This window comes from Labrus bergylta, chromosome 21, assembly GCF_963930695.1.
Source record: "Labrus bergylta chromosome 21, fLabBer1.1, whole genome shotgun sequence".
Classification (NCBI taxonomy): Eukaryota; Metazoa; Chordata; class Actinopteri; order Labriformes; family Labridae; genus Labrus; species Labrus bergylta.
In genome coordinates, this window is record NC_089215.1 from 14,394,743 (window position 1) to 14,421,054 (window position 26,312).

A 26,312-nucleotide genomic window follows, 5' to 3' on the forward strand; every position below is an offset into this window, starting at 1 on the left:
CAGTGTAGAAACGATTACAATAAATATTCCAGATAAAACGAGAAGAAGAAGTTTGTGCATTCAGATGAATGTCGTCCCTCTGGAGCCCTGATTAAATATTCAATTCTTTCTTTTTGGTTTATTCATCGGGTTATTTCTCAGCTTGGAAAAATAGAAAAATAGTGTGATTACAGTGAAAGTGGGTTTACTGTGAGTAAAAACTTGAACAAAGCTCAAAGAAAGCTCTCTCTCTCTCTCTGGTTTCCAGCTCTGTCGACTGTCCTTTCAAATAAAAGCCCCAAAATTTAAAAAAATTGAGAAATCTTTAAGCGTGACCAAACTGAGACCTTTTCACATTACTAACAGAGTACTGATTATTGTTTGTTAGTCCGTAAATCTTTACATTTTTGGTTAGTAAAAATTTTTCGGAAGTCCATCCAGTGACTCCACCTTTAAACTTTGATATGGTTTTATTAAAAAAATAACAAAACTGATATCCGTTTGGATACCACGGTAACAAAAAATAGGTCCCACATCCCACGCTGTGTAACTGAAGTTGTTTGTTACGTCTGCACTCCTAGATTATATCTGGAGGACTGCTCCTAAAATCCTCCTGAGCTGGCTGTTCACACATGCACCTCACAGCGGGAGACTATCCCTGTTGGACAGCAGGGGGGATTGAGGCAAGACATGATGTAAAAAGTACAACTTGGAAGACAGATGAAGCAGCAGAGTCCTCTATATATACGATGCTATAATGAGAATATGTGTGTTTCTATCAATGCTACGTGTAGTTGAACAGAATCACAATCTGAACTAAAGAGTGGAGAAGAACATACTGGAGAACAGGAAACATAATGCAGCAGGTTCATTAGAGCACGGAGATGGTAGAGGTGGCGTGCAGACAGTCTATGGTCGTGCAGCGATCACAGGGAATAAACGTCACCACCCCCTCCCATTCGCTCCAGGTGAATTCTCCTGATTATATCCTGCTGCGTTCTCACATCAGCTCACTCTGACTTTCTGCAGAATAAATACGAGGAGTCTGCAGGAGAAACTCCGGATGAAGTCAGAGAGAAAAATTCAGCTGTTTGTGTTTTACACATGCAGCTTTAGGAGTTTTCTGCAAGTGTGAAAGCACTATTATTTTTTACTATCCCTTAAAAACTCAGCCGATGAACGGGTGCTCCTCTTGAATGATTTAGACAAAGAATTGACAGAGTTTACGGAAAAGAAAGTCTCGCCTGGAAGTGACAGTCGCCACTGTCTTCTACAGAATAACAGAGACAAGAGAATCTGTTCCCACAGTCATATATCGTAGCAGACGATAAATTCTGAGATTGAGTGAAAGCAGACTTTCTAAATTCATTGCTGCTAACTTGACTGGTTTATTTTGTACTGATGTTCTTGTACAGCTCTTTTTACTAACTTCACTGCAGAGTCCTGCAGGTGAAAAATGACTCAACAAGGGTATGAAGGTCACTGTATTTTCAAGCACACAGGCCTCTAACCAAGCTGCTGTATTTGATGATATAAGAATGAGAACGTGTTGTTGAAGAGGTTTTGTGATGTTTACATGCAGATCTACTGCAGAGCTGTTGCTGCAGACACACGAGCATGAAAACAAGAGCCTGCAGGCACAAAAAGTCACATTGATAATGAGACAGATAGAGAAAGGGGTTGGGCGTTGGGCTGCTTGCCAAAACGGGGTCTAAAGTGTCCCAGCGGTATGGAAAGAACAGAGCCTTTCAGGAGTTCTAGTTACAACATGAGCCGGCATTCCTCACATAGCACACCCACCACGCTACCCCACTCACTCTGTCTCTCTGACTGTGTGTCTGCAGAGCTGTCAACTCCCTTTTCTCCCCTCTGCTCTGTACCCCCTTTATTTTTCTCTCCCTGCACAAAAGTAGTGAGGGGCTCCTTCTGGCAATCAATTAAATCACCAGCATGTAAAATCTACGAGTGTGTGTGTGTGTGTGTGTGTGTGTGTGTGTGTGTTTATGTCCCTACGCCTCACCCCTTGGAGCTGCTGCAAACAGATGTGTTGTAAATCTCAAGCATTTTGTTTTCTTGCAGAGACTGGGAAATTACAGGCTCTGCTCCCTGCTGAAAGCTGAAGTGTAAGGAAACACATATATTGCAAAGAGCAGGGGGGGTTGTCAACATTAAATCTCTCTATTGTTTTCAAAAACAAAGCAAAGACACCATGTGATGCCGTGTCTTGATAACCTTATCAGATGCATACGCAAACTACTGTTGTTGTGCTCGCTGCGCACCTTTTCAGAGCAGCTGAAGCATCCTGCACAGAAGAAAGGAATCTCAGCGCTTTGATGTGAAGTTCACCGAGGAGCAAAGTAGCATTTAAAAGAAGAGGGAGTTAAAGAGAGGAAGAGGAGGAGGAAATGAATCTGTTCGGGTTTTCTCAGTGCGTAAGTCAGGTGAGTCAAGAAGAAAACATGCAAAGGACTCAATAAAGCACTCGCTGCGAGATCAGACAAGTGAGCCAACAGCTCACAGAATGAAAATGTAAATACAAATAGAAACACTGGCTGGCTTGTGTTAGTTTTCTTTAAGCAGACTGCAGCTGGCAGAGGAGTCTCCTGGTTAGGCTGTGAAACACATTTTAAAACGTCTTAGATCAAGTTTCATGCACGAGAAGAACTGAAAGGTGTACGCAAATATTTTTATACATTTTTATAAAGCATTTCATGAATCAGAAATCTAGACTTCATATCAGCCTAATAATTAAGAATCGGGTCATTGATAGGGATGTTCCTAGCCGAATACTTATTGACTCGGAAATTTAAAATCAGACTCACGGACTAGTCTGAAGACAAGTACCGGTACATCCACATGACTGTGGTTACACATCCCATTTGTCGAAACCCCTGTTAGACCTGACACAGCCTACATATGACTTTATCTCTAGTACATGGGGTCCATACCACAGACTGTAAATATTAATGGATGAAGCCTGAGTGATGTCACCCATCTGTTCCTGCAGGGGGCTCCGGATGCTCAGTGGCAGAAGCCGCCATGTTGGAAATCCTGTCTCAGCATAACTTTCAGTCAACCTAACGACAGGCTGAGAGCTGGAGCTGAGGCGGGTTTTAAGCCTCCTGACAAACCGTTACATCGTGCCCACCTGTCAATCATGTCTGCTACACTCCTAATTATGGAAACACGTATCGTTCATAAAATCAAAACAGAGCAGTTTGAAAAAAAAATCAGAGCAGAGCGTAGTGGTGCTGCTTGTGCTTGCACACTGTGAAAACACAATCATTGACTAAAGAGGCAGCAAACAGGGGCACGATGCTAACGAACCGCAGTGCACACTGAGTATGAGGAAATTGGGAGTTACTATCTAAAAATGTCTAAAAGTGAGAGAATGTCTTGCAGAATTATAGTGGCTGAATTTTTGCCGCCTTTTGTTTCCGTTTGATGTATTTGAGTAGCGAGGTAAATTTATGTGATGACTGTGAAGAGGAATAACTGGTAAATTAGTTTATTTAACTGATCTATGAAACATGCTGAAATGTGAGGTAAACTAATAAAATCATGATGCACTGTTTTAGTTTTATATGAAATGTTTTGATAATTTCAACCTTGTAGACAAAGGGTCGCGATAACCAGCTAAAGCTGTGTTTTTAGTCATCTTCTGATTTAATCCCTCACATTTCTTTGTGCAAAATTGGGCCATGGGCCAAAACAAACTACATTTAATAAGATCTCTACCTTGGAAAAACAATCAGAGACTTAAATAACTTCCCTCTTTCTTTATTTTAAGTAAAAACTATGAAGCTTTTTCCACAAAAAAAGAAGGAAAGCTCTCACTGTAACCTAACGCTGGAAAATATTCCTTGGAGTCGTTTTGCTGAAGGGAATTCAAACCCACTTCCGCCCACACTGGCGTCTCATTAACAAAAGCAGAACAGGACACTTGATTCAGGAGCTGAGGACAAGGATGAGCCCCCGCATGGCGGCGAGGGGGAGGAGGTTACCAGCGCACAAACAGAGCAGCCACAGAGGCCCTGAGGCGACACCAAAATACAGAGGAGCGAGGAAAAGGGGGTAATTTAAGGTCAACATGTGTCTGTGCAGATAAATGGTTTGTGGTCAGGTAAGGACCTCATCAAGAGAAACACTTATCTGAGGAACACATCCATCAGAGAGCACTGATTATGGAGAGCGTAAACACAGACCCTCACACCAAACCACCGAGGAAGAGACCTGGCTGCTCTCCCAGCGGCCCACACAACTCCTAATAAGGATCCAAACACAGCATCATGAGTGTACACTGTTGTTGTTTATTACATCCAGGTCTACAGCTACACATGTTTACATTACCTAGAAATTATTGAAGTGTAGGAAAACCAAAATAAATACAAGTGAATGATCCGAAAGTTAACTGTGAAATCAAAGTCAAGTAAAGCCGTGTTATAGTCACTAAATCCCTTAAGGAGAGAGTATTTATGTTTTTTGTGCTTGTTAGAAGAGAAGTAAATCAATGTGATTAAACTGGATGATAAGTCTCAAGAGCCATCATTTAGCTGAGGAGGACAGATGAGGAGAATGAACTGTGCTGCACAAACACAATAAACAGAGAAGACTCACTTCAGTTAAAGGGGACTTATTATGAGAAATCCATGTTTACAGTGTTTTTTGAACATATATTTGTTTTACCTGAGTGTCTACCGACCCACAAAATGTGAAATAAGTCCATCCAGTCCTTTGTTTGTGGTCTTACTACCAGGGTCCGAAATTAACTTTTTAACTCACCGGCCAAGGTGGCAGGTAGATGAAAGAATTCACCGGCCAAACATATTTTTTTACCGGCCAAAATAACAAATTTTGAGTCCTATACACATCTGTTACAGTACATTTCATTGAGAAGGCATTATTTTATGTTTAATCAATAATAAATTTAAGTCACAGATTCGTTCGATTCAATGTCATCAGATCAGGAAATTGAGAAATTGTAAAAAATATATATATTTGCTGGCCTTTATTTTTTTCTTAATGTATTATTTGTAGGCAGTAGTTCCCAGACTCCCCCTGCTCCCCTCTGAACCACCCCTGCATTACAACATTGCAGACGAAAAACAAAAATCCATCAGAGAATAATAAATTATTAATCCTCAAAACAAGTTTTCTCCGGATTTAGCTTTGACAATATTAGACACTTAATATAATCAGCCTGTTCATTATTGGACGTGTGTATATCTCTGACTGCTCCTGCTGCACATGATGGAAGAGAAGTTGAGTGTGCATTTAGTGTCTGCTAGGATATCTAAAGTGTTTGTAACGCAGAGTCTGTGAGGAGATGTTCACAGACTTATGGTGTTGCTATCGCTAAATTAGCTGCAGACACGGTGAGAGTGAACAGAGAAAAGTCGAACCGACCGTTTGACCGGATCACGTGTGTTCTCAAATCGGTCCGTACGGATCTTGGATCAACTGTTTGCTGAAGCACTAGGTGTGTTTGTGTGTGTGTGTGTGTGTGTGTGTGTGTGTGTGTGTGTGTGTGTGTGTGTGTGTGTGTGTGTGTGTGTGCGCTGCAATGTATGTGGGTGTGTCTCAGGGTGCCCCGCGATGCTCACAGGGAAAAGTAGCTGCAGCTAGGCTACATCAAACACGCTTAATACTCAGCACAGAGAAAAATGCTCCGTTTCAAATGTGCTCTCCTTGTGATGTCACAGTGGGATTCTGGTAGAAAAAAAATACCCTCCCCTGGTATCTTCACCCATGGACTCCACCCCCAGCCTGGAGCAAAACTTTTGAGCAGGACCACCATTTTTATTCTTAGACTTTTACTCTAAATATCTAAATTAATAAAAAATGGACTAAACCTATGTTATATATGTTTCACTTACATTAAGTCAAATATTTATTACGGCACTTTTGCGAAAGAAAGCAGTATGAATAGGGTTTTTTTTCACCATAGTCTGTAGCTGTGTCTACAGTGGTGTCACTTCTATCCTCCAAAACACCAAGATGTCATCAGCCACAATGCAGATTTTAAGGCCTCGAAGCCCGATGTTTTACATCACAGTGGCTACATTTATACACAACCTTCAGCCCCTTTTTATATATGACCGCCTCCCATGTTCTTGATCATTTCTGGACAATCAAGACCTCATGTTCCTCACAGCAGGAGCTTGTCAGTGTCCAACAAGTTCTATGACCTCAAAATACGCGGTGAAGTTGAAGCGAGGAGCGGTGTTCAAATAGGCTTAAGATAGACGTTACATTTGTTGAATAGATGTGTGCAGCTTTCCAAGGCTGCCAACTACAACATTTAAAATAAATTAAGATCTTGCAGATGTACTTTCAAAACTCTTCTCAAAGTTGTCTGTAAAGTTATGTAACACCTCGAATTAAATATTGTTTAATCACGTCTCATTGAGGCTAAAGCTGAATTTGGACTTCACCAAAATGTCTGTCAAACAAGCTTAGGAGAGACGTGTGATTGTCGGTGTTATCAGGTGTAATCCTGCTAAGTCACAGGCCCACACAGCCTGATATGAGATGAATTTTAAAGCTGCTGCAGGTTGTGTTTTTCTCTGATGGTCCTCTATGCACCCTGCAGCAGCATCAGTCTTTCTATCAGGTGAGTAGGCTGCAGACAAATGGGTTTAAGTTTAGTTTCAACTCTGGTTGCAAGGCAAGACTCTGACCTAGGATTTGTACATAGATTGTGGTACCGGTGTCGTGTCGGACAAATTGCGTATCAAAAACGCTTTGCAGAAAGGAAAAAAACAAAATCGCATTACAGGATACCGAAAGCCACAGCCTGATGCATTTATCAAATGCTTTCATCCAAAGTGACGTACATCAGAGGGTAAGAACAACGCAAGCAAAGATGTAGAGAGGAGGAAATGTCAGGAAGTGCAAATAAACAGCTGATCAGACACACAGGTGCTGACAGGAAGTGACCAGAGGCAACGCATCAACAGCTGTTCTTGAGAGCTCTGACCAGCATCAAAACCATTCTAAATATCTTCATTGTCATTATCAAACAAAACAATCATCATCCTAATCAATTTCATTAAAGTCGACTCGTAGGTGTTAATAAAGAGCTGGGTCTTTATCGACAGAGGAGAAGAGTCTAGTTAGAGACTTAGGGCCCTGTTGTAAAGGTTGGAACAAACGCGTTTCGTTGGCAGTGTAGTGGGCGGGGGGGGAGTGTAGACCTGGATGAGAGAGTTTAGTCACAACGGCAGTAGAGACGAGTCAACTATTCCAAGTGTTTCCAACAGACTGTAAATTCTGACGGACAGACGTGGAAGAAATCGTGATGGTAAGTTACTAAAGCTTGTGAACATTTCAAAACTTACTTTCACAACTTCTTGCACATGTGTCCATTTGGAATAACAGTCTGTTGGAAACACTTGGGATAGTTGGCTTGGCTCGTCTCTACCATTGTGGTTTTTTTGCGTTCATGTTCTGGCATCTCACAGCAACTTTACTGTGGAGGGAAACTGGCCTGCTTGCTTGAATGCATATGAATGTGTTTTTGCGTTGTGTGTGTGAGTACACAGACTAGTGTTGATGCAGCTGGAGTTGGCTGACAGAGTTTCCTAACACCGCAGAGGAAAGAGGGGACAGTATAAACAGTGCACGCCACACTCAGGGGCATACACAAACACGACATCTGCAAAGTGACACACTTTAGCTTCATCAATTCTTCATCGATCGCTCCATCGCTGCATCTTTACTGTAAGAATAAAAGCTGGAACTGGGTCCTGAAAAAAAAAGGCTTCACATCAAAACATCTCCGGGCCGCATTATCCAATAAATTTGCTCCATTGTTAAAAATGCAGAGAGTGATTTCCCGTGGTGCCGCCGGCAACTAGGTCAGGCTCATTCAATATTCTCTGACAATGAGCCATGTGGAAATGAAACAGATCGTCCGTAGTGTTTGGTTGTGTTTGTTAGTGTGTTGCTACATCTGTATGTTTCCTCCTAAACAACAGGAGATTAAACACACCTGCAGGCTTCATGTTACATAACGTGTCTGAACCCATCACCTGAGGGATAAAACACTTTACATACCATTCAAATCATGTGTTTACTCAATGCAGCCAACTCTATGGACAGCTGCTCCTTTATTTCCATGAAGAAGAACAACCACAAAACACTTGACTTGGAGGAAAATACATAACCTATCATTTTTTAAGTCATAAACAAATTTGCCCGTCTAGACCCTTCAGCCTTTCCGTTCACATTAACATGTGCAGTATTACGTTTGGCTCTTTGATTTGGAGGATGGGAAAAAAACATTTTTAGTGATGGCAGCTATGCAAAGTCCTTTCAAAGATGTGAAAAACGACCTTGACAGCTGTACAAATCTGTGCAGCGAAACAGGTGCACTTTGAGAATAGAGTGACTGGATGAGTATATTTCTGTCTGCCTTCATTCACATGCAGTAAAACGTTCAGACTGGACAGAAGTGGACTTTTTCCTCGATTAACTCCACTAAGTTTGACTGTGGATCAACTGTGTTTATGCCTGTTAGCTAGGATCAGTACCAGGTCCCAGTATGATGACCTGTTAGCTAGGATCAGTACCAGGTCCCAGTATGATGACCTGTTAGCTAGGATCAGTACCAGGTCCCAGTTTGATGACCTGTAGGATCAGTACCAGGTCCCAGTTTGATGTCTTGGTCTCGGTTAGTGTGGTCTTGACTACAACACTAGTGCAATGACATTTAACATGTTTCAAAGGAGAAACACAGCTCAACTTCTATCTAAAATATATCCTCAGCTAACTACAAACACACAAAGCAGCATCTTTCTCTCATCTTATTAGTCTAATGAGATATTCCCTTTCCTCTTCGCTCCGTGTCCTGTAGCAAGACGAGGCGAGTAGCGACAGAAACCAATCCCTGTTCCTAAACCATGACTATTACTGAGGAGGACCGTGGTGCAATGAGAGGAAATATGACACAAGTTCATTCAGAGTTCACCTGCCTGAAGTGGAAAAACTTTGCTTCCAAAAAGACTTGTTCCGTAATCTCTTAAAGAAAAGTCACACTGATGTTTCCATAAACTTCTGCTCATGTTGATGAGGATATTGGAACAATCCAATATAGGTCGTTTGTGTTCATGCTGCTGAGGTCAAAATAACAAACAATAAAATCAATTTCCCAGAGGCTCTTCTGCACAGTGACCCCCTCCAGCTGCTCCGTTAACTGTCGAGATGATTGGACTCTTCCCAAACACCAGCATGAGGTCACACACTCCAACATTGGATGGAAAAGTCATTATATTTCTCATTCAAGCTGGAGTCAATGCGCTGCTGTCACAACATAATGTGGCAATGTGGGTGAGTGAGTGATATGGCAGCTTATGTTATTTGAATATTTGTTTAGGGCGAGGGATATTACATTTGTGTGATCAAACACTTAAAGTTGCATCATACTGCAGCATACCAAACCTTCTTCTTATACGACAACATTTCTCAGGGGATTAAAGGTTACTAATAACCTCTGGTGGTGGTGATTGTTGATCAAATCTCTTTGTGTTTTGGACCGTTCGTTGGACTTCAAAACATAATTTGTGGTCATCACTTCAGGCTTTGGGAATCCTGCATGACCAACACTGGAATATTTTATTGCCATCATGTATTTTCAGCCTGGCTCCTTTATTACGCTCTCTGAAGTTATTAACTTTCCTAAATTTGTTTTACAGTATATAAGCAATGCTCTTCCATAAACTCAAGGGCAAGCGACAACCCTCTCTAATGAAAAACAAAGCCAACGCTTTGGTGTAAAAAAAAAAAACTGCAGTTCCTCTGGTGTCCACTTGAGGCTGGCTGCAGAGGCAAAGGAATCCCCATCAGGGCTCATTTATGCTCTACACCTATTAAGGGTGGCTGTGGCTCAGTGGTAGAGTCGGTTGTCTCTCAACCGGAAAGTCTGGATTCGATCCCCAGCTCCTGCAGCCACATGTCTGATGTGTCTTTGGCAAGACATTTAAGTTCCTCACGCTGCTTTGTGGGCGGCGTGTGAATGTGTATGAATGAATGAGTTAATACTTATGGTCTCATTAGACAGCAGCCTCTACCATCAGTGTGTGAATGTGTAGGTGTGACCTGCGGTGTAAAAGAACTTTGAGTAGTCAGAAGACTAGAAAAGAAATCTAGAATTCCATTTACAATTCAAGCATACCGATACGGACAGAGCATATTTGCATATTTAGGAGCGTGGTCGAATTTATTGTTGCCAGGAGGTGTAATGCTTGCCTCAGTGCACCTCTTGCTTGTTTCTAGATTGATGAAGCAATTAGATTGGCTGAAGTCAGCATTTACAGTTCTTCAAAGATCAATGAGTGATATAACTGAGACTACTTCTGTGTATTATACAGTCAATGATATATAATTCTGTTCTAGCAAATCTCGTATTGTGTTATTCTCTATACAAAATGTTGTTGTTTTTTTACACCGAAACTCCAGGGACCAAGTTAACTTAAATTTTTTAGGGCAGGTTCTTCAAGATAAAAAGCCATACCACTTCAACACAATTTCCCCAAGTGAAGGAGTTAAAGCATCTCGGGGTCTTGTTCACGAGTGAGGGTAGGATGAACCCTGAGATTGACAGACGGATTGGTTCGGCGTCAGCAGTAATGCAGACGTTGTGCCGGACTGTTGCGGTGAAGAGGGAGCTGAGCCTGAAGGCAAAGCTCTCAATTTACCAGTCGATCTTCGTTCCAACCCTCACCTCTGGTCATGAGCTTTAAGGTTGGTATGAGTTTCCTCTGGAGGGTGCCTGGGATCAGCCTTAGAGATAGGGTGAGGAGCTAACTTCTTTAAATATTAGAATTGTTGAATAAAAACTGACGGCCTTGAGTTACACTGTCAATGCTATAAAAATGATGGACCAATGCAACCCCATAATAACAGCACAATGATAAAAACTGCGATGGAAAGAATTTTGTATTTACATTTGGTTCATTCAAATGCTAACACAAAATTTTTTGCAATTGATCTGTTTAATTGCATGTGTAAATCCTGCACACACCCTGCTCTAGTCTGCAGAGAAAACCACATGATAAAAAAAAGAATTGCTTCAAAGTTACTCTGACACATGAAAACATCAGTGAAGCAAATTCTTATTCAACATCTTCCCATGTCACAGCGAGCCGAACGCAGAGCTACTGATCTGTTAGCCTGAATATCAACCACTCAAGACACTTGTCATTATGATGATAACGTCTTATTCTATGGCTTATCAGACGACTACAAAGCCTGAAAATGTGAGCAGCCAGCACTGATTTGTCTTTGCTTCCAGTTAGAGGTTAGAGGTGGGAGGAACTGGGGGAGGAAATTCAGATGTTATAAGGGGAAGAAGAAAAAAAAAAACAGGGCGATAACGTTGAGGATCAAAGCCGCGTCAACCCCTCCTGCTGATTCTCATTACCACTACCAGATACTCAGACAGCACAGCTCCCTTTTGGGAACACAGACGCAGAGTAATGCTGCACATTCATGTAAATACACACACCACGAGCGTTCCCTGTCAAACAATCACATCATTCCTGAATCTACAAGCATAAAAAACAACTCCACCAACTCTCTGCCAACAGATGTGTTTTGTTTTGTTTTAGTCAAACACTTGAGCACAGTTGCGGGGCATGTAGCAGCAGAACAGAAACCAGTGACACCATACCTCCCACTCGGAACGATGCATTCAAGGACCTGCAGCTGAATGACAGCTTGTTTTTTTGAATTAAGAGAAAAGAGCCAGACTCCACCATGTGCAGCCCGGAGCGAGTCATAAAAAGGGCTAGTTATGCTAGATTAAATGACAGTGGCTACTGTTAGCACAAACATACACACAGACACACACTTAAACACACAAAATCAAACACACACACGAGCAATTCTTAATTCCTTGGGTAAATTCCTTAGCAATCCCTGACAGGCTGGCCCATCTGTCAGGGGAGGAAAGGGATCAGGATTAATGTGTGTGTGTGTGTGTGTGCGCTTCTGATACACAACAAGAGTAGCTTTTCACACTCTACTTGGCTTCTATCCAACTGTCTGGCCATTAAAGTACACGAATGATTAGCCCAGTTAGCCTGTTAGCCTGATGGGCTAACTTCTATGACCTCCTACTTCTACAGATTCAAAACACGAGAGATGAGATGAGAGAGAAGTTAAAGGTAAATCAGGTATGCAGGTGTTTCAGGTGTATGCATGGAGACAACGATGTAATCCATGTATACAGACATTCTAATACACTAATGCACACATCCACTTTTTCCTACATGCCCCTGAATCTAACACACTAATCTGACTCCAGCACAGATGGGTTATCCCTGATTCATGGTACAGGGATAAAGGATGGAGGGGTGGAGGTGGGGGTTGTTTAAGAAAATAGCTTTTGATCTGCAATACGTCAAGCCCATACTTAATATCAATGGGTGTCACAACAACTAAGGTTTTCAAAATATTCCAGGCTTTTTCAAAACCCAGTTTCCAACAACACAATCCATGTTACTTTAAGGATTAAATCACCAAAGCTTTACAAAAACTAAATCTATTCCATGCAACAGGTGTGTAGGAGAGGACTTAATCCATCATATATCGCAGGCAAACTCCTGCACATTGTCCAAATTGCACAAAAACATTGGCAACAAGTACTTGTGGTTCCAGGTGGGTGTGTCCTTGAAAGAGCTTGCCGGATGGGTGTGTCCTACAACTCTGCACTGATACATCGCCAGAACCTGACAGCAGGTTCTGGCCAAATCAGATGAAGTTCTTGTAACGTCTCATTCAGAGCAGCAGGAAACCATGTCCGGGGATTACGGCAACAACTTTGTCTCTTTTGTTTAAAACACTCCGCAGAGGTTTACTATGGACATCCAACACTGTAACATTATATGTATGTATTCAAATATGGATCAGCAGAATAGAGCTCCTTTAACCACGAGTAAGCGGGTGGGGATAACAATGTTTATATCTTTACATCAGCTCAGCAGCCTTTTATAATCATTGTGTTGAAGCTGCTGCTTATTTCTTTCTAATGTTCTCTTCTACTCTTTTGTTTACACTGTGAATACGTACAATTAAACATACTGTTGCTATTAAGGCAAAAACTGTCACCATAGCGTCAAACGTTGTTGCTTTGTCAGCAATCTTTGATGCATTTTAAACAGCTACAGACTTCTGCAGCTTCCTATTTACATCATGTTCTGCCTCCAGAGACGTTACTGTAAGAGACGTCAAAGAGATTCCTCATTAGATGATTAATTTAATGATGACTACCAGTAGAACTTTCAAATTAAAAGGATGAAACAAAGATGGAAAAAGAGAAACGCTTACAATGAATGACAGGGCTTCAGTTTTTCAAAAGAAACCCACAAAGTGTGATTTGTCAGGACGTAAATGATTAATCACAGGGAAACAGCAATGACTGTTAAATTCTGTTTTTCAAGTTTGAACAGAATTATTGAACAAGTTCTTGATGGGAAGTCCCAAATTACAGCAATGATTCACACTACATGTTGGAGCTGACGGGAGAGGTTCAGGACACTTTTCTGTAGCGACGAACCAAAGCAGCTTCACAACAACAACAACTATCATCATTAATCTGAATTATGTAACTCTCACACTACACATATCGATGCATTAATTGGATTAAAACTGGCCCACAGCTGGGGTGCCAATAGCCTCGTGGTTATATCCTGCGCCCCATGAACAAAGGCTGTAGTCCTCATCGCAGCGGCCATGGGTTCGAATTCGATCTGGGCAATTTGATGCCTGTCACCCCGCCATACTCTCTCATCCCAACATTTCCTGTCTCTCTTTATCTGTTCTATCCAATAAAGGCAAAAAGAAAAAAAACTGACTCACAGCTTTCATGTCAGCTGGTTAGTTGTTGATTTAAATTTTTAAGCTTTTGTCAAATGTTCTCCGGTTCTCAAATGTGTGGAATACCTTTCAGTTATCAAACTAATGATGATGACTAATGAACCCTTTGAACGTTTGCTTGGTCGTCACTTCACTCCACTGAGTATGAATAAAGTTACTAAGGTCTTTTTTTCTGTGTTCACTTTGGTTTCTAATTACTGTAAATATCTACACATCTGACACATTTAAATTAGCCTCATCTGGATGATGAAAGAAGGCTCAACACTGTTCGTTAGAGATTATGCTTTCATTTTAGATTTTGCAGAGTAGAAGGTCCAGCTCCATCTTCAAACTGCGCTGAGGTCAGAGGAACATGGCGGCCGTAGAAATATGATCTTTTGCATCGCCCTTCTCTGCAGATGATATAGCTCTGTTAACCTAACACGTCTGAGGTCGGGATTCTCTGGTGGAAAGGGGAGGATATCAGACTGCGGATTAGGGGACTAAGCCATTGCCTTCATTGAAGGAGTTCATGAAATTTCGAGGATGTTGTTCACAAGCTGGAATGCTAATCATTTAGCAGACTATTGGAAGGCAAAGCATGTCTTTAAAAAGTCAATCTATGTTCCAACCCTAACCTCTGGTAATGAGCTTTGGGTAAATCGCCTCCAATTTTGTTTCATAACGACATAACAAAGTGTAAAATCTCACGCCAGGACACAAATATTACTTTGTAGAGAATTCAATGCAAAAGTAAAAAGGTCAAATGAGGGCGGAGCTTCCTTACGGCCCTGTTGCAGAATCAGAAAGTAATAAAGGATAAAGGCTCAAGAGAAGAGCTCAGACATCCGAAGAAGCTCTGACTAAAGCCGGGGCTTCTTCTTCACACAGACGAGCCTCTTGAGGTATTTCAGGCGTCTGATTTCTAATATCCTATACAACTTCCTTTGGGAGGTTTTTTTTTTGTGCATGTCTCACTGGGAAGAGACCACAAGGTGGACCCAGAATTTGCTTGAGGATGTATATGTATCTTATACAACCAGGGAACGCCTCGAAATCCTCGATAAAGAGCAGAAAATTTGTTGGGAAAAGGGAAATCTAAAAAGCTGCAATTGCAACCCAACCCAAGATTATTGGAAGAAATAGGATGCATGGATTTACCTAAATATTCATAAACCTCCCAAATCTTTTGGTCTGAAAGTTTGCAATCTATGGTGCCTAACATGGTTGATCACAGTAGTAGATTAATGTCAAACTTTCTGTTTCTCACAAATCAATATTACAGGTTATGTACTTGCAATGATCTACTCAAGCTACTCCATGTATCAGACAGCAGGGTTGACTCACTGCTGAAAAAGTGCACGAGGCCTGTGAAGGTCTGAGTCATCGATACATTATGTTCGGATCAGATGGTCAACACAAAACATGTTTAAATATGATCTGCATGGCTTTGTGTGTTGGCTGTTTGTCCATCTGTCCATTGAGCATCACCTAAAGGCCACGTATTTACCGTGACAGAGAGGAGGGCTGGGCTGCGAGTCAACATGAAAGCAAGCATGTGTTACAACAAAAGACATTGTAATCATGAAAGCCTTTGAAGAACCTCTGCTCTCTAATGGTCTCCATTCAGGGAGGGGCAACAACGACACCCCCTTCAGCCGACTCCAAATAAAGAGTATATGAGAGGGCATCACTTTACAAGTCAAGCTGTCACTCTAAGAAAAAAAACAAAGCGAGTATCAGGACAGAGTCTGCAGACTTCTGTGTGACCACTTCATCTATCTACGATGGTGTCAGCGTGCAACAGCTCAGCACAAACACAGAGTCTTTGGAAAGTCCTCTTAAATTGACTGAGCACCAAACCCGATGTCAGCAGATGGCTGATCGGAGGAGAAACCTCCATCTCAGCTCGCCGTCCATCAGTTCAGCTCTTAATCCCCTCAGGATAGCAGCAGTCTGCTCTGAAATCTCCAAACAAGCTCCAACATCAGGTCTCATCGCCTAACACCACAACAACTACTGCGGCCATCACACAAACACTTCCTGATATTCAATTTGATATCTAAATGAGCAAATCCACTGTCAAAACATTGAAAAAATAAGCAAACAGAAAATAACCTCTATGCTTTCAATGCTGTATTCAATGTCCAGCTATTTTGTTTCACTGTGGTCAGTGGTTTTGGAGAGGACGGACCTCTGCAGACAAGATAGCATCAAAAAAAAACAGCAGTAGGGATGCACACTTGGTAGGACTCCTAAACTAAAAACAAAGGGAAAACTTAGACTCAAACAGAACTAGAATAATCAGCAGCTCAGCCTCAGATGCAGTGTTTGAATAATACCTATTCTTTTAAAGTGAAACTGCTCTTTTCAGTTTAATTAAGTATTACACTTTCCACCAACATGCCGTCCGTTATCATCTTAACAAATGATGGATCACATGAAATCCATTTCTGCTGTTTTAAATCAAAAGTTGTGTATGTGAGATCTTTACCATCTCTGATTGCAGCAAAGCCCAACTTGCTGCGTCAGCTGCTGTTTCAGCTGCTGTTTCAGTGACACAATGAGAAATTGATTTCTGGTGAATCAGGTTGATTTTTTCTGGGCTAATAAATTAGAGTACTGGATCAGTTTAAGTCAATTCTCTTAATTATCCTGAAACTGGTAGTGGTGTCTGGACAAATTTATTTAAACCCTATTTTAATGGTCATCTTTTGTAGGATAGAACTATTTAAAAAAAACAGCAGCGAGTTCTGCAAATCACAGAGCCTCATTACGCTATCTAAAGGTTTTCAAGCTGTGATACTATCTGTATCGTGATACCATCTGTATCGTGATACACTCTGTATCGTGATACCATCTGTATCGTGGTACGCTCTGCATCGTGATACGGTCTGTATAGTGATATACTCTGTATCGTGATACCATCTGTATCGTGGTACGCTCTGTATCGTGATATGCTCTGTATCATGGTACGCTCTGTATCGTGGTACCATCTGTATCGTGGTACGCTCTGTATCGTGATACACTTTGAATTGTGATACGCTCTGAATCATGGTACGCTCTGCATCAAGATACCATCTGCACCGTGACACCATCTGCACCGTGATACCATCTGTATCGTGGTACGCTCTGTATCGTGGTAGGCTCTGTATCGTGATACCATCTGTATCCTGATACGCTCTGTATCGTGGTACGCACTGTATCGTGATACCATGTGTATCTTGATACACTCTGTATCGTGATACCATCTGTATCCTGATACGCTCTGTATCGTGGGGTTGTGGGAAATACACAGCCCTATTGAACAGAGTAACTCATTCATTTAAATACATTAAACTTTCTGTGTACAAAGGGTACAGAGGCCACAGCTGTTTCAATTCTGCCTAAGGGGATGCGCAAAGCGTCACACATTGAAGACACTGATTTAATCAAGTACAATTACACGTTTATGACCAAGAAGTGCCAGTAACTAAGGAGCCCCAGGAATTCAGCCAAGGAACTTAAAGTCCTCTTAGTTCATTTCTTTCTTCTTTTTGTCAGGGTTTCTTAAGAGGCTTTTTACACCTTTATTTTAGAGACAGGACAGTGATAGATAGTCACTGGGATAGAGTCAGAAGTCAGGGACAGAGAGAGGGGAATGGCATGAGGGAAAGGAGCCACAGGTTGGATTCGAACCAGGGCTGCGCACTTGGAGGACTGCAGCCTCTGTGCATGGGGCACAAGCACCAACCACTGGGCTTCAGGGGCCCCTCTCTGTGCATTTCTTCAACAAATTGAGCTTACATAATTAACAAAGATTTTGTATGGGAGAAGGCTTTCATTTTCAACACTCTAATCATTTAAAGGTCCAAAATTAATGTAATAAGCGCCAAATGAGAGCAGAAGTTATCTTGGGTCGTTCTTTAATAAAGCAGATCTGCACGGTAAACTGCAATATTATCATATGTTACACACAGAGGCGTCAAAATTTCATCATAAGCAAGAAACTTGAGAACAAAAGCAAGAAATAACTTTCTTTAGGAGGCAGAAACAAGAAGGAAAAATGAAACCCCCTCTACAAAAACTCAAAACAGTCACAAAAGCAGACCTGGAAGCAGGTAACTTTTAGCATTTTTAATGAAAAAACGTTTAAATCTATTAATTGTCAAGAGATTTTGATCGAATTGATCAATAAAATAAGCTTAAGCAGGTTGAAAAACATAAGATCTTTGCAACTGTGCTGCAACACTGCTGTGGTTTGTGAACAGATGTAAGGACAGAGTCGTGCAGGGTCTCAATGGGAGACTGGAATAAAAAGCCTGAGAGACAATTATTCTGTGTTAGGAGGAAACTCTGAAGACTTTTTCACACGAGCAATCCTGAAAATGTCTGGAAGATTTTTAATCTTGCCTAGGTTTCCCCATTTTTGACACTTTAATGGTCAGACGGGAACAGGAGGGGGTCTCAGGAGGTAATACTTAACATAAAAAGGATGAAGCGTCAGAGTCCGACCCTACAATGACTGTGTTGCCTTTATATTAATGCTATGAATAAATGGATGTATTCAGTTTAAACCAAAGAGCGAACATTCTGGCAAGCAGAAAAGAGAATAAGGCAGCTTCATTACGGCCATGTCAATCACACTGGTCGCTCACCGGTCGTGTGATATAAACGTGCATTGCATCGTTTGTGAGGTCTTGTTATGCAACTTTACATCTACTGTGTAGGTTTCCTATTACATATCTGACATACATGAATTTACACACACTGATCCTTCTCTTTCTGCTTTAGACCAGCTGAGCAGATGCCCCCCCTCCGTCATGCCTTTGTGTTGTTGTCCTCAACATGCCGGGTCTCTCCCTGACCTCTGGTCCCCCTCCTCTCCCTCAGGCTACAGAGTTCAGCCCGTGTGCAGGTGCCTCCCTCCTCTGTCTGATCCCCACCCCGGTATGAAGCTAAGCCTGGAGGCCGCATGTCAGCCTGACAACAACATAACAGCTTAAAAAGCACCTGACCCTCCATAGAGACTAAACTTAGACACAGGTTGTTTGTTAAAAGACAAAACGTCAAAGTCCTGTAAGGAGGTTTCAGCCGGTTATGAAACAGACTGAACTTAAAGGCCCAGACGCACCAAGCAGACGGCAAAGAACTAGTGGCGACAAAGGCCGCCTGTGGCGTCGTTTGACATCGTCTTTATCTTGGCCAAAAAGTTGCACTGGAACACACCGCAAAGACTACAGCCGACAGCCAACAACAACGTACGTTCTGAGCATGTGTGAGAGGAAATAACTCTGCATGCCAGCAGGCGGCGGTAGTCCATTGTTATGATACAAGAAGACCATTTTCACACCGTTGTCCCTCACCCCTCATATTACAGGTAGCCTACTAATCGAGCATAAATTTCCATGAGCAAGATTAATAATCCTCTGGTAGTTTATGGTCGCTCTCTATTATTAGGTCAGCTGGTTTTAAACACAAACCAAAGCAGGTCACTGAAGATCCATTGATCTGACATATCGACAGGTCTGTAAACGGAGACAATGGAGGTCAGCAGCCAGCTGCAGCGTCTGCAGAGTTACAGTCAGACGCTTCAGCCGCTCTGATGATGTGACAAATGACTCAAATGTTGACGACGTCGTGTGAGGGTCAGCTGTAAGCATGTGTGTGTAGGAGTGTGTGTGTGTGTGTGTGTGTGTGTGTGTGTGTGTGTGTGTGTGTGTGTGTGTGTGTGTGTGTGTGTGTGTGTGTGTGTGTGTGTGTGTGTAGGAGTGTGACAAAGGGACATTTAGACAGACTCAAAACACCCGTTTATTTTCTTTTGAGCAGCAGCCGGACCCTTTCCAGAGAACATTTCAGCAATATCTTTTTCTCTGAAAACATCTGCTATAACCACATAATGTATACAACTGCATGTTGATCATTATGTGATCGGCTGCTTTGTTGGATTTTGAAGTTTAGTTCAGTTCAGTTATTTCTGTGGAGAATAAAATACTTTTCTCTTCTCTTCTTCTTCCTTCTTCCACCACCAATTGGCTCTCAATCAAAACAACAAAAGATGACGTCGAGGCTGGCGGGGAATCCTGGGAGTGATTCTCTCTGCTCCCCTAGCCCCTGGCTCAGGCTTTTTATTCTTTCAATATTTGTTTTTAAATTTCCACTAAGGATGAAGCTGCTTCAGAGTTTCATCACGTTTAAATATTTCTGCTGCAAGACGACCTTCTTAAACATTTCTGATAATGTCTTACTTCACCTGTTTGGGATTTCTGTACATAACGATTCTTTGATTTTATTGATTCATATATATTTACATGTTTTGCATATGTTCGCGTTAGTTTCCATAATATTGACCGCATCATGACTGCTGTGTTTGATGTGTGACTTCTGTGCTGCTCTGAAACAGTGCCAGTGCCTTGCTAAAGGGCACCTTCATGCTAGTTTAAAAGAATCAGAGAACATAACTCATTCTCTTTCCCCAGCTGCTCTTTCACAGCCACTTTGGCAGTCATTGGTTGTCCGCAAACAGAAGTACAATAAACAGACAATATGACTTTGAATGTTGTACTGCCAGGCAGCGCTTTCTGTCTGTGTAATGTTCAAAGTGTGTAACAGGCTTTTTCCTGACAGCCTCCGCTTTGTTCCCGCAGCTCGTCACTGAGCAGAGAGCCTCTCTGATGAAAGCCCGGAGCAGATAACGCCACAAAGAGATGCTTCAACTTCACAGCCTGCACGGCCTTAACTTTCCCCGGGCTGGGATGAGGGAGGACCCTGTCATTTGCAACAATGCAGCTATAAAGGGAGCTCGCTTGTCGCCTGACTTGGAATCTACGCAGATAAGCAACTCTGAGAGAAGAAAGCCTCCTGCATCCCACACAGAGAGATGCAGGAGCGGCAGAGGTCTGTGTTTAGGAGATTAGCTGGAGTTGTGTTGCAGTTTTGAACCCACTATGTATCAGATTGCCTCCTGACCCGAGTGCTGGAGGGGCCGTGTTTGTGGTCTACAGCTGAACCTGATCCTGTGGTTATCACAAGGAAACGCTCTGGCTCTGATATCTACACTCTTTAACTCCATGGAAACAATTTCACTCACACAAAACATACTCACTGTTTTTGTTGCACTTGACTTTGGAGAGAAGTTTGTGCGCCACGAGAAGATCTCCACTCTTCACGGCCACCAACAGATCCTGCTCCTTCCCCATGATTACAGATCCAACCACAGACACCCAGATGTCTCACCAGGCCAACACCAAGCTTTCTCCTCTTCCTGTCTTTTTAGTGCTTCTTCAGGCGGACAGTTTCAGCAAACATTTGTCAGAGAGTTAACAGGCAGCTGCTGAATCCCATCCGCGGGACGATACTGCAGTAACTAGAGGGAAGGAGCCTCAGGTGAACTGGTCCAGGAGGTGTTTTTCCTCTCGTTGTTGGAGTATGGGTCCATATTCCTGACAGACAGTTACAGTTGCACTAGTACAGGTTAAGTTGTCTGCAGGGCTGAGTGTGTCTTTATAATCCAACCTGCCATCACACTGCAGAGAACGCTGGGGGGGGGAAAGAGAGAGAAATCCCTTTATACAAAAAATAATTTAAAAAATACATTAAAACAGAAGAAGTTTCTCCTGGCTGTATTACCATAGCATACAATAGCTTTCAAGGTGACCAATATGTTGACTCCAGATTGTTTTTTTCTGTCTTGGGCCCTCTCTGGAAACATTCACAGTCTGTAATTCCTTGAACAACCCGTAGAGAAATCCCTTTACTGCATTATCAGGAATCCATCACACTAGTAATGCATTTCTCATGGTTGTTGTTTTTTTATCAATACATTTCTCATTTATGAATATGTTGACCTTAAAGGAAGAATGTGTGACTTTTTGGACCAGTAGATGTCGCCCTTGAGCACCAGGATGAAACCAAAACAAACTTCTGTTTGGCCACACCTCCTCCATACTGAAGCCTCCGCTCTCCTGCAGAGACACACCTCCAACTCACATTCGCACGGAGCAGTCGAGCACAGAGCTGTCGAGCACGAACAAAATTGTCCTTTGCTCGAGCTGCATCACCTGTGGCCTGCATTGTTGTGTTAGCATGCTAAAGTTAGCTCGTAGCTTCACATTGCATGTAAATTGACACAGAATAAGCGTGATCTAAAAACTCTTACGTGACATCCAAATAATCAGTAAGTATGTTTACAGAGACATTTACAGAAGAAATATTTCATTTCTGATTCCCGTAACTCAAAATTCAGGGACAGCATGCATTAATTAAACACAATTTATAGATGTTTATTTAATAGCTTTCTTATTTATGAATATGTTGACTCCAAGCTGCTTTTGCACAGTCTTCAACACACTCTGAAAACTCTCACAGCCCTTAGTCTCAGGAAAATCCGTTAGCTAATCCTTTATCTCCATAATCACTAGCTGCCGAACTCGACAGCAAATATTTCTTCTTACTTGATAAATTAGGACTGATTAAATATGTGTCTGATCCTGAATTTGCGCAGCTTTGGTCCAGGCATGTTATGTTTAATTGGCAATCAGTAGGTGAGAACAGCTGTCAGGATAAGACGTGTGACACTAACTTGACCCAACTTCTGTTTGTTTTCTCAGTTCCAGGAAGCTCGATCCCTCAGGAGTGTGCAGATAATCTGTTACTCTTCCCATGCAGGAATACTGACTCCGACCATTGATAATATTTTCGAAACGTTGAGGAAGCCTCATGTCAGTAACAGTGCTGTCAGACTGGCGCTCTGCCACTTTAAGTCTTTGGGATTTTTTTCAGGAAAGTGAGGCAGAGCTGACCGCTACATGCCTCGAAACCAATTTGTCTGAAAATTCAATCTAGCGGGACAGCAAAGTGATGACAAAAATCTCTTTAGGGACAAAAAATAATAACAGTCCCCCCTGTTTGTACTGAGACAACAACACACTGGCTGTTTCAGTGAAGCACAGAGCCTGCAATTACAACACGAGTCCATTTCTGTGTGCAAAACAAAACTACAAAAAGAGAAAATTAAGGAGGAGATAGAGCTCTGTGCAGACTGGGTCCCTAAGGGATGCAGCTAATTCGATAGAAACATTGACGAGAAATACTGGAATTTCTCAGGTATAAAATCATTCTGTCTGTGAATGGATATTATGTAAAAACAAAAGTTATGAGAGTGCCCCGGTAGATTTCTTCGGCCTTGAATCAGGCTGTAATGATAACAACTTATCTGAAAGTAAGGATGCGATGGCAGCCGTTTTATCGATCTCCTTTTACACCCACCAGACTCCACTGACAAAAACAGTCATTTTACCTCAAATGGGAGATGCTGCCTCCATCAGATGGATTAACATTAGACTTAGAGACTTAGACTTTCTTTATTGTCATTCACATTGTACCTTACAGTGCAGATCAGAATGAAATTTTGTTGCAGTTGTTGTTGTCTGTCACTTAAATATTTAGCTGAATTAAAACTAGATCATGTTAAACACCCTAACACAGTTTCTGGGCTGCAGGACGAAGCGATCTACTGGAGCAACTCAAAAAGATGTACCTATTCAATGAGACCGCGTAATGATTAAAACAGGTATCAGGTTTGCAGCATAGGAATTCAAAGGTCATCTGAGTTTGTCCAGTAGACCTCTGAAACATTTTTCACCTTGTCATCCCGACAGAAAAATCAGAACCGCTCAAATTAATATATTCTCTCTACTCTTTCTTCCCTTGGGTTACTCTTCATGATCTATGTGGTGACTGTGCACCCTCTTCTATTCAAAAACATGAGAGTCTTCCAGCCTATGTAGGGCCATAGTACATTTAGTTTAGTAATTCCTCTGGACTACCAGGTGATCATGCAGCAGTGTAGCCCATGCAGCAGCAGATGCCAAAGCAAGTCTTTGCACTGACACATGATCTAAAACTAGCCAGGCACCTTGCCAGGCTGTAAACAACTGCACGGCCCCTCGCTGATGTGTGCCAGGATGTAATCAAGGATTCCAAAATGGGCTTGTTAACCTTAATGCTAATGTACTGATGAATTGAGAGGTAGTGAAAGGATGATCACTGGTTTACACATGGGAGAAAAAGCCCATCAAAAATCTTCTCCCCACCTTTCCAAATCAAAATGATTGTACAGAAAAGCAGGTTAAATTATGTATTGTAAATACTGTATTTGTTCCAACTTTTCATGAATACCAGTATCTAAAAAAAAAAAAAAAAAAAAAAAAAAAACATCAGTATGCTTTACAGCAAATATATCCTTGTAAAAATCCATGTAATAGCAAGCGGACATTTTCAAACCAAAGCCCATTCTCTATTCTGCTCATTTAATGCAATCTTGGTTGGCAACACATTTTTACATCAATTATAACAAGTATAACGACAAACAACAAATAATTACACTAGCTGTATTTATTCGGCGTATAACTTATCCATAAATGTGTAATAAAACGAAAAGACTTTCGCCTGCTCACCTGTAATTCATACACCTGAATACACGGGCTGGGTGTAACTAACATGATGAAACAGTTGCTAGAAGTTGATCAGGTTCAGTAGGATGGATTAAATATACGCCGAATATTGTATTTAAAACTAACTGTTTCATAAAAGTTATCACATGTGTTGTACGTTTCCTTGAATTTAAATTAAATGGAGATTTTATAAGCGGGTGAATAGTTAAATTTTAAAATGAAATACGGAGTTAACAGCGAAACGCAGCCTTTGGTCCAGATAAGGACGGACCGTTTGGCAGGCTGTCTTTTCGGACACATTCTTTGAGTTTGTCCGCTGCTACACATAAGACTGTGGCTGCTACACAGAGTCGTGTTAATCCTCCGCTCGCTGAGTTTAGCCTCTCGTAGTTTAGCTAACTTGTCAGTCTCGACTCTCCAGGTGTTCGTCTCCAGGTCACGCAAACTCCGCAAAAAACACTCGTTTTTACCTATTAAAACGCGGTCGTTCTTAAAGTTATCAATTGAGACGTTTACGTTCGCTTTTCTTAATTATAAGTACTACAAAGAAAGAGAAAAGAAAGAAAGAGTTCTCACCTGTTGTGGAGAGTAACCTGCAGGTGGTGCCTGACACATTAACAGCAGAGTAACTGCCCGAGGAGCGCTGAGCAGCACGAGACGGAGCCGGAGGAGCGACGTCAAGCTACGAGCATAGACGTACGACTTCCGGTTACCACCTCCAAAGTAAAGCTCTTCACGATTAAGGCGCCACAAATGTTTAAACTTACGCTGTCTAATTGTCTGTTTTTTTCTGTTTATTATTTAGACATGATTTTTTTCTGGGCGTATACAATCTGTGTATGAAGAGGAAATACTTGAAACTACTTAGCAGCGACTTTTTTATTTTACTTTGAAGGCACGATTGCATAACTGAATATGCGATCATAACATGTATTATCCTGCTTAACTCCGCCTAATTTAACAGTGTTCTGTGGCTGTTCAAGCTATTACTGGATAACCGGGTTAACACCTATGGATCACACCGACGACAACAAGTTCAAACCACAGAAATCTCCGCAATCAAGGTGTGGACACTGCATGACACAAAGCCTAAAAATGTCCCAATACTAAACCTGAACTTCAGCCGCACGTGTGCTTCTGCACCTGCAAATGATATGCTTATGAAATTTAAGAAAATAACCAAAGAAAGAATAAATGTGAAAATAAAAAGACAGGTAGCCTATTTAAAAAAAAAGGAATTTACCCTTTAATTTCCAGAGATTTATTTGCACTCATCTGTGCACTTAGAAGAATAAATAAATGAATTGCTACTAGTTCTTAAATTTGTTTTTCAATATAATGTAACAGCTTGGGGCGGCTGTGGCTCAGTTGGTAGAGTCAGTCGTCTTTCAACCAGAAGGTCTGGGGTTCAATCCCGGCTCCTGCAGCTACATGTCGGATGTGTCCTTGAGCAAGACACTTAACCCCAAGTTGCTCCTTCTGCTTCTTCAGCGGTGTATGAATGTTTATGAATGGGATGAGTTTCTTCTGATTGTGACTTTACACAGCAGCCTCTACCATCAGTGTGTGATTAGGTAAGTGTGTCATGCGGTGAAAAAGTCCTTTGAGTAGTCAGAAGACTAGAAAAGCACTATATACCATAACTACAGAGCCCCTGATATCCCAAAAATGTTATATTAGGGATGTACTGATTCATCAGTTCAACATCAGTATCAACAGATATCGGCCCTGTTGACAGATATCAGCTCATCGGTACATAATGTGGCATCAACCGATGTCTTAGAAATCTTAGAAATGTGGCAACATATGCACGCTCCCGTTGTGCCAAATCCATTTCAATCAGGAGAGACAAGTAAATGATTGAAAGATGAAAGGTTTATTTTACATATCTGACAGAGAATTATTGTCAGAGAATCTTTGGCGCTTGAACTCTGCAGGTAGACAGGTTGATTGAAGATGTCTGCACTGAGAGGCAACAAGATCTATCCCCCCCCAGAGTCCAGACTCCGGTGGTGGAGGTGTTAGCTGATGTTGTCGTCTGGG

General features: G+C 41.7%; 1 protein-coding gene across 3 annotated transcripts in view; it reads right to left on the minus strand.

Annotated features, from left to right (window-relative positions):
• LOC109987130 (caskin-2-like) overlaps window positions 1-24,950 on the minus strand; it is a 62,577-nt gene extending 37,627 nt beyond the window's left edge. For all 3 annotated transcript variants that reach the window (XM_065949717.1, XM_065949719.1, XM_065949716.1), the window contains exons 1-2: window positions 24,846-24,950; window positions 20,921-21,353 (exon numbers count right to left, since the gene is read on the minus strand). In XM_065949717.1, coding sequence (XP_065805789.1) covers window positions 20,921-21,014 — 94 coding nt within the window. In that variant the 5' untranslated portion in view covers window positions 21,015-21,353; window positions 24,846-24,950. The remainder of the gene's footprint in view (window positions 1-20,920; window positions 21,354-24,845) is intronic.
• Window positions 24,951-26,312: the final 1,362 nt, after the last annotated feature.